General features: G+C 37.8%; 1 protein-coding gene across 1 annotated transcript in view; it reads right to left on the reverse strand.

Moving 5' to 3' along the window:
- The window catches only part of SULT1E1 (sulfotransferase family 1E, estrogen-preferring, member 1), a 24,111-nt gene that overhangs the window by 3,056 nt on the left and 10,996 nt on the right, over nucleotides 1–10,059 (reverse strand). The window contains exons 4-5 of the mRNA XM_006873769.1: nucleotides 4,458–4,584; nucleotides 649–740 (exon numbers count right to left, since the gene is read on the reverse strand). Coding sequence (XP_006873831.1) covers nucleotides 649–740; nucleotides 4,458–4,584 — 219 coding nt within the window. The remainder of the gene's footprint in view (nucleotides 1–648; nucleotides 741–4,457; nucleotides 4,585–10,059) is intronic.

Genomic DNA, 10,059 nt, shown 5'->3' on the forward strand with positions numbered 1-10,059 from the left:
CTATGAGTCGGTTCCGACTCGATGGCACCTGACAACAACAACAACATATGCATGTGAAAGCTGGATTGTAAATAAGGAAGACCATAGAAGGATTGATGCATTTGAGTTATGGTGTTAGAAGAGAATATTGAAAATGCCATGGGCTGCCAAAAGAACCAACAGATCCATGTTGAAAGAAATACAGCCAGAATGCTCCTTAGAGGCCAGGATGGCCAAACTTTGTCTCTTATACTTTGGGCATATTTTCAGGAGGGACCAGTTTCTGGAGAAGGATAACATGTTTGATAAGGTGGAAAGTCAGAGAAAAAGAGGAAGACCTTCAATGAGATGGATTGGCCAACTGGCAGCATCAATGGGCTCAAGCGTGGCAACAATAGTAAGGTTGGCCCAGGATTGGGTAATGTTTTATTCTGCTGTGCATAAGATTACTATGAGTTGGTACCAACTTGATGGCTCCTAACAACAACAACAACATCTGAGTCCAGTTATGGTACTAGTATGAGTACTAGCCACAAGGTTGGCAGTTCCGCCTGTTGCTCCTTGGAAACCCTATACAGGGCCACTATGAGTCAAAACAGACTGGCCAACACTTAACAGGAATAAAATACTAGAAATTCTTAATTTGACTTTGCATTTCCAGGTTCTTACCTTTTGCATATCTTCATAGAACATAAATAGCATATTAGAGTGCTTTCTCTTTTCCCAAGATTTTACGTGTTTATACCAGGTACCATAAGGAACTAAAATTAAAGAGCAAAGTTATATTGCTATACATCTTAAAAAGAACAAATAAACATAAATTAATGATAGACTGAAAAAAAAAATCCTTATGGCTTAGTCTTATATCCTAAGTATGTTTCTCTGTAGAGAAATAACTCATGTTCAAAAATATTCTCAGCGTTCATTATGATATAGCTTAGAATAAAACATATAAAGTCTGCTTTTGACTAATTCAATTCAGAAGCTTGGAAAGCAGTTTCTGAAACTTATGTGTGTCAGGGGGAGGGAGGTGTATGTGAAATCAATTTGTAAGTGAAAATAATTTAGATAGTGGAATTATCAAAAATAATTTGAGATTAGGTCCCACTCACAAATTCACCATTTATAAACATGCTCTATCAACTGCAGAAAGTAACTATATTAGTATGTATTACACTCTTGGCAGTTTGGAAGGTAAGGGTTAATTTTTAATAGACTGGTGTAGCATTGTAGGATAAGCACTGGACTGCTAACCACAAGGTCAGTGGTTGAAACCCACAAGTTGTTCTTTGGAAAACCAATACAGGGTTGCTATGTATCGTTACCAACTTCATGTCACTTTCACAAAAAGAGCAGACTATTAGAAAAATTTAGAGATGATACATGAGCAAATGCTGTTTTTCCTCTTCCCTTATCCATTTTCACCCATATGTGTGCCTTACCCAATACAAAAACTAACAAAATGATATAATGATTTCTGAGTCAAAGTGTGTCACTTTGCAACGAGCCATTCACTTTACTCTATTATGCTTTGCAAGTAATCCTATTCAGTTTTTACTCTATTCAACATATTCTTTCTTTAAAGTGTGAGGCATTTTTTGAGACTTGTGTACTATCTACATTTCTTTAGCAGATTTTTCAAAGAAATTTATGTATTTCTTCTGTCTTCTTTTGATCCTTCCTGCATCATTCAATAGCTTGTCCACTATACCCTTCAATATTGCAATCTGAGACTTGATTTTTTCTTCAATTCTTTTAGCTTGAGAAATACTGAGTGTGATCTTAACTTTTGGTTTTCAGAGTCCAGAGGTTTGCACATTTCATTATAATAATTAACTCTATCTTCTTGAGCTGCTCTTTGAAATTTTATGATCATCTCTTTTATGTCATCATTTTTTTTTCCATTTGCTTTAGTTTTTTGTTTTTATTTTTTATGATAAAGAACAAGTTTCAGCATCTCTCCTGACATCCATTTGTGCCAGTTTTTCATTACTTTTTGCTTTCTTCATATATGATATTCTTGATGTTATCCCACGACTCCTCCAATCTTTAATCAATAGTGTCTAACATGTCAAATCTGTCCTTGAAATGATCTTTAGATTCAGGTTGAATATATTTAAGTAGAACGTATTTTCACTCTTGTGAAACTGAACTTGTTTTAATTTTCTTCAGCTTTAGTCTGAATGTGCATTTGAGCAATGTTCCACAGTTGGCTCCTGGACTTTTTTTGCTGGTGATATTGAGCTTATCCATAACCTCCTTCTACACATGTAGTCAATTTGATTCCTGTGTATTCAATCTGGTGAAGTTTATATGTAGAGTCACCTTTTTTTATAGTTCAAAAAAGGTATTTGGGATAGTCTTAAAAAATCCTATCATATGATTTCCATCATCATTTCTATCACCAAGGCCAGATTTTCCAACTACTGATTCTTCCTCTTTGTTTCTAACATTTGACTTCCAATCACCAATAACTATCACTACATCTTGATTGCATGTGTGATCAATTTCAGGTTGAAGAAGTTGGTAGCATCTTCAATTTCATCTTTGACTTTAGTGGTTGGTGGGTAAATTTTAATACTACTACTAATAACTGGTCTTATGTATATTATCTTATCACAGGTAACATTGTACTTTTAGGTAGTGCTTAAAATGCTCTTTTTGATGGTGAATTCAATGAAATTTCTCTTCAGTTTGTCAACCTCTGAATAATAAGCCATATGATTGTTGTTGATCAGTGCCATTGATTCAGTTCTGACTCACAGCAGCCCTGTATAGGGCTTCTGAGGAGAGGCTGGTGAGTTTTAACTGTCAGTCTTGAGGTTAACTGTTCAGTGCTTATCATATAGTGCCATACCAGTACTCCAAACATATGATTCTCTGATTCAGAATGCACAAATCTATTCCACTTCAGCTCAGTAATGCCTAGGTAATCAATCTTCGTGTGTTCCAATTCTTTTTTGATGACTTCCAATTTTCCTAGATTCCTACTTCACAATTCCAGTTGTTAATGGATGTTTACAGATTATTCTATTCATTTTGAGTTGTGCCCAATCTGCAAATGATATCCTGAAAGCTTTGCTCCATCCACATTAGTAAGGTCGATTTTACTTTGAGGAGATAACTTCTCCCCAGTCATATTTTGAGTGCTTTCCAATCTGAGGGGTTCATCTTTTGGCACTGTATTAGAAAATGTTCTGAAGCTATTCATATGACCTTCTGTGACTAGCCTTATAGTAATGGTCTGCCTCTCCTTCTCAGTCTGGAAGCTCTGTTGAAATTTATCCACCCTGGGTGATACTGCTGGTACATAAAACACTGGTAGCATAGATTCTAGCATCACAGCAACACACAAACCACCACAGTACAATAAAATAACAAGTGGTAGAAACTTATTATTGTTGTTGTTGTTAAGTGCTGTAGATTTGGTTCCAACTGATAGCAACTCTGTATAGGTTGTCCGAGCAGTGGCTGATAAGTTTGAAGTGCCGAACTTACACTTCAAACCAGCCTTGCAGTCTAGTGCTTATCCTACAGTGCCACACCAGGACTTTAGAACAATCTGTTTTGTTTGAGAATATTAGACTCTCCTGCACTATTTTATTATTTTATTTCCATTGTTCTATGCTAAGGGTTGAGTCCCTGACTGGTTAAAATGAGTAATCATTCAACTTCCATAGGAGTTTTGAGTGCAGAGGCTTCCCAAAAGGAAGGTGTGGTGGAAAACCAAGTCACGGAAAATCATATGGAGGACAAGGAGTCACCATGAGTTGGAATTTACTTGACAGCAACAGGTTTTGATTTTAGGAAAGACTATCTATAAAGGCAAACTTTCCCAGATTGATGCGTGAGTATTTCTTACACTGGTCTGAGAAATCTGATTGAAATTTTCATATTGTACAATGAATAGAAACAGCAATAGCTTTGGAGACAGTCACATATTTGTTTGTGAATTATGACCCATAATTACTAGGTGAATAACTATAAACAACTTACTAAAGCTCTAAGAGCTTTTCTTTTGTTAGGCAAAATAGCACAGTTAAAGGGCCTGGTATAATTCTTAGAATTAAAGGGACATTTAAGTGGACATTTTCTTGTTTCCCTTCCCCTTTGCTCAATAGAGTTGAAATGACACATTGTGAAATACTTTTCTAATAAAAAAGACGGGAGAGAATTGGTTCATTAGGCTCAATCTCAGGGGAAAAAGCATTGTCAACAACTCCTACTCATCTTCTAAATATGTATTTTCAAGTGTTTGGTTAGAGTGTCAAGCTTCCATATTATTCTACTCAGAGCTGCAAATCTTATGCTTCTTTTAAGCTTCGAGGGCTTCTATATTTTTACAAATGATAAGAGACAATGACATCAGAAAGGTTACAGTCTGGGATATTATTTATTTGAATCAAATTCAATCAATTAATCAAATCAAATTCTAAATCACTCATCTTTAAAAATTCCAAAGAAATAGTTATTCTTACCTTCTCCATTCATGTATTTCTCCACAAACTCTGCAAATGTCCCAGGATTTGGGTGAGCTGGTACCATTAAATGGAAATAATAATATGAAACAGCCACATCCTTGGCATTTCGGCAAAGATAGATCATCTAAAAGAATGAAATTATTTATTAAATGACCTATTACATTTTTATCTCAAAAATAGACTCCTCAAGTTTATAAAAATATATTTATACCACCAGTTACAAACATACTTATTATAGAATGTGTATTGTTGTTGTTGTTATATGCCATCAAATCAGTACCAACTTATAGCTACCTTAGGCAAAACACAACAAAACATTGTATGGTCCTGTATCAGTCTCACAATCATTGCTATGCTTGAGACCACTGCTGTAGCCACTGTGCTGATCCATCTTTTGGGGGTCATCATCCTGTTGTAGCCCACTGCTGTAGCCAATGTGCTGGTCCATCTTTTGGGGGTCATCATGCTGTTGTAGCCCACTGCTGTAGCCACGGTGCTGATCCATCTTTTGGGGGTAAAGAGGAGTGTCACTTTACCAAGCATGATAGCCTTCTCCAGGGACTGGTTCCTCCTGATAATATGTATAAAGGATGAGAAATGAAGTCTGGCCATCCTGGATTGCCAGGAACATTCTGGCTGTACTTCTTTCAGCACACATTTGTTTGTTCTTTTGACAGTCCATGGTACTATCAATATTATTTTCCAGTGTCATGAAAGGAGGCATCAATTCTTATAAAGTTTTTCTTATTCATTATTCAATGTTCACATGGCTATGTGGAAACAGGATTACTGGTGTAGCACTGTAGGATAAGCACTGGACTGGGAACCAAAAAGTCAATGGTTCAAACCAACCAACTACTTCTTGGAAACCCTGTACAGGGTCACTGTTAGTCAGAATCAACTCCATGGCACTTAACAGCAACAGCAACATGAGGTAATTAGAAATACCAGAGCTTGGGTCAGGTGCATCTTAGTACTCACACTGGTAACTATGCTTTTGAATGCATTAAAGAGTTCTTGTGCAGCAGATTTGCCTAATGCAGTAAATCATTTGATTTATTGACTCTGCTTCCATGAATGTTGATTGTGGATCCAAGCAAAATGAAATCTTTGACAACTTCAATCTTTTCTCTATTTTCTATTACGTTGTTTATTGGTCCAGGTATGAATATTTTTGTATTCTTTACATTGATATGAAACCTGTACCAAAGACTGTGTTTTTTTTATCTTCATCAATAAGTATTTTAAGTCCTCTTCATTTTCAGCTAGCAAGGTTGTATCATCTACATATTTCAAGTTGTTAATGAGTCTTCCTCCAGTCCCTATACCATGTTTTTTTTTCATATAATTCAACATCTTGGATTATTTGCTCAGCATACAGATTGAATAAGTGTGGTGATAGATTACATCAACTAGTGCACACTTTTCCTTATCTTAATGCATCCAGTATCCCCTTGTTCTATTCAAACTATGACTTCTTTGTCTATGTACAGTTTCCTCATGAGCACAAGTAAGTGTCTGGAATACCCATTTTTCACAATGTTATCCATACCTTTTCATTATCCACATAATTGAAAGCCTTTGCATAGTGAATAAAGCACACGTAAACATTTTTCCTGTATTCTCTGTTTTCAGTCAAGATCCATCTGAATTCAGCAATGATCACTTTAGTTTCACATCTTTCCTGAATCTGGCTTGAGTTTCTGGCAGTTTTCAGTTGGTGTACAGTTGCTGACTTTTAAAATTTATCTTCAGAAAACCTTTACTTAAATGTGATATTGATGATATTGTTTGTTATTTTCTATATTACTTTGCATCACAGCTCCTTGAAATGGGCACAAATATGGATATCTTATGATTGGATGACTAGATAGCTGTCTTCCAAATTTCTTGGTATAGATGAGTGAACTCTTCCAGTGCTGTGTCATTTGGTTGAATTATTTAATTTGTATTCAGTCAATTCCTGAAACCCTACTTTTTGCCAATGCTTTCAGTGCCACTTTCTTCCTTAGTACCATTGGTTCTTGACCCTATGCTGTCTTTTGAAATGATTGAACCATGTCTTTCTGATAGACAGACTCTATTTGTCCCTTCCATCTTCTTTTGATGCTTTTCACATTATTGTCTGTGGAATCCTTTAATATTGCAAGCAGGAGCCTTGTTTCTGCTTCAATTCTTTCAGCCATGAGAAATGCTGAGTATGTTCTTCCCTTTTGGTATTTTAACTCCAGGTCTTTACACACATTGTTGTAATATTTAACTTGTTTTTCCAAGCTGCCCTGAGAGATTTTTTTTTTTTTTAATTAATGTTTTATTGTGAATTGTGTGATAGTTTACATGGGAGAACATTAGTTTTACATTCATTCTATCATACATCGTTTCATTGCCATAGTTACCATCCCGTCCTTGCATCATCACCCAACCAAAGGGTATACCCTGCAAGCCTGCCCGCTGCCCCCGCCCCCCCCCACGGTCCTCAGCACACAGCCCATTTCCCTCTCTAGATCTCAAGTCCCCAGCCACTCCATTTCTTCATGTCGTCTTCTCTGCCTTCATCTCAGGCCTCACTGCTTCTCTGGGTAGGATCCCACTCTTCGCTCTTCTCCATTGATGGTCCCAGGGCCCACTGCTCCTAGACTGAAAAGTTATAATCACTCCCCTCCTTTCTATAAAATGTCCACCTTTACATTTCCAACCTTTACATTTCCTCACAATCAGTCCTGATAACAATTATTCACTGTTGCATCACAAGAGACCCATCTGCATTTCATTCCATCAGCCCTTCCTGGACAGGCTGGATACTATTCACTGGAGACTCTACCTTCCTCCATGCCTTTTGGATCTAGGTTCCCTCTTGAAAGCTTGTAAGCCAGCCACTTCTTACCTTTGTATCCATCCCCCTATTTTGGGTAGCCAATGTCCAAGTTGCCCATCCCTGTCTATTCTTTGTGTGAAGGGGGTGGGAATAATTCTTGCAGCACGGATTTGTTTCCTATTTTGAGCTATCAAATTGTATCAGATAACAATGTTTTCCTCTTCTTTCTTCTTCGGGTTGAGCTCTGTTCATCCAGTCATTGAAGCCAGGTCAAGTGGGTATCATCTGCAAGTGTGGGTGTTCTTGTGTCTGTCCGCCCTCTTCTTATCAGCTGGCTGCTTTTCTTTCCACTCTAGTCCTCTGTGGCTGTGTAATTGACTCTGAACCCATGAGTCCCCAGGTCTTGCCTCGCTGCTGGCTGACCAGGTCTCCACCCAGGTTCACAGTAGTCTGCTGAACGATGTAGGGCTTAGCTCGCTGCTTCATTGATGTTCTTCGGTCACTTTGTGGAGTTCTTTGACGTCCTCATTTCTTCCATTTGCTTTAGCATCTCTGTGCTGGAGAACAACTTTCAAAATTTCTTCTGACATCCATTTTGGTGTTTTCCTTCTTTCTTGTTTTTTAAATGATCTTTTACTTTCTTATTGTATGGTGTTCTTGATGTCATCCCACAACATCTCTGGTCATTGGTCATGAATGTGTATTGAATCAAATCTGTTCATTCTGGAGATAATCTCTAAATTAAGGAAGGATATGTTCATTGTCATATTTTGGACTGGTTTTAATTTTCTTCAGTCCTATTCTGTACTCACTTATAAGCAATTGATGGTCTGTTCCACAGTTGACTTCTGGCTTAGTTTTGGCTGATGCTATTGAACTTTCCCACAGTTTGTCACACAGATATAGTTGGCATTCCTGTGTTTTTCATCTGGTGAGGTTCATGAGTATATTCACCTTTTATGTTGTTTACAAAAGGTATTTGCAATGAATAAGATACTGGCTTTGCTAAATTCTGTCATAGGATCTCCAGCATCATTTCTATCACAAAGGCCATACTTCCCCCAAACTGACCATTCCTCTTTGTTTCCAACCTTCACATCAAAACATCTTGATTCCATGTCTGAGAAATTTAAGACTGAAAAAATTGGTATAATTCTTCAATTTTATTATCACTGTCTTTAGTGGGTGGTAGACGGTGAGTGAGTTGAGCTGCCATGCAGTTCTGCAGTTCTGTGAAGACATGGGCACTCAAAGTCCAAGGTCCTGGTTTGCTGCATTGTCATTTGCTCCTTCTGCAAATCCAGGAGGCATCCTGGTAGCAGATGAACAGCAGCCAGACTTGAAAGCCTGAATCTTCTTTTTCTAATTTGAAGTTAAAAGATCATACAAGGTAAGCGCTGGACTGTGAACTACTTTGAACCCCCCCAGCAGTTGTACAGGAGAAAGATGAGTATTTCTGCTCCTGCAAAGATGTATGACTTTGGAAACCCTATGCAGGGTTGCTATGAATCGGAACCAACTCAAGGGCACTTATCAACAATTTAGTGCTTGGTGGATAAACTTGAATGACAGTGGTATTAACTGGTCTTCCTTACAGGCTTATGGATATTGTCCAATCACAGACAGCATTATACTACAAGACAGATGTTGGAATGTCCTCTTTGATGATGAATGTTAAGCCATTTCTTTTGAAATTGTCTTTCCAAGCATCATATACCATATGATTGTCATATTCAGAATGGCCAATGACAGCCTATTTCAGCTGACTAATGCCTAGTATAGTGGTTAGGAATCGGGCTGCGAACCGCAAGGTCAGCAGTTCGAAACTACCAGCTGTTCTACAGGAGAAAGATGAGGCTTTCTGCTCCTTCAAAAATCTACAGACTTAGAAAGCCTGTACAGGGTCGCTATGAGTCGGAACTGACTCCACCACACATAACAACAACAAATGCCTAGTATATAGCTCTTTATGACTCCCATTTCAATTCTGACAACTTCCAATTTTCCTACAGTCATATTTCATGAATCCCATATACCAATTAGCAGTGGATATTTGTAGCTGTTTTGACTTATTTTGAGCTGTACGCCATCAGCAAATAAAGTACCTGAAAGCTTTTCTCCATTCACAATATCATGGTTAACTCAATATGAGGATGCAGGTCTTCCCCACTGGTATTTTAAGTGCCTTTCAACCGGAGAGGTTCATCTTCTGGCCTGACAATATCTGACAATATTCTGGTATAATTCCTAATGTTTCCATCTACTGACACTTTATCTGACAATATTTTGCTATTATTCATAAGCTTTTCTGTCGTTAAACATTCATGAATAGTCTGTCTCTCCTCCTTGTTAGTCTGTCTTATTCTGAAAGCTCTGCTGAAATGTGTCCATCATGGGTAACTCTGCTATTGTTTGAAATACTGGTGCCATAGCGCCCAGCATCACAGCAACGTGCCAGCCACCAAATTTCCTGGCATAGTCCAGTTGACATCTCTAGTGTCACAGAAGTTTGTTGAAACATTTCAGTTGGCATTCTGTCAATTCCTAGATCCTTTTCTTTCACCAATAACTACAGTACAGCTTGCATTTTTCCATTCAGTGCCATTGGTACTTGATCACATCCTACCTCTTAATATGGTTAAACATCAACCAATTATCTTGACAGATAATTGGTGGATAAAGTGTATGTTGCTGTTGTTGTTGTCAGGTGCCATCGAGTTGGAACCGACTCATAGCGACCCCATGTACAGCAGAACGAAACAATGTCCAATCCTGGGCCAACCT

Source organism: Chrysochloris asiatica, unplaced genomic scaffold, assembly GCF_000296735.1.
Source record: "Chrysochloris asiatica unplaced genomic scaffold, ChrAsi1.0 scaffold00254, whole genome shotgun sequence".
NCBI lineage: Eukaryota > Metazoa > Chordata > Mammalia > Afrosoricida > Chrysochloridae > Chrysochloris > Chrysochloris asiatica.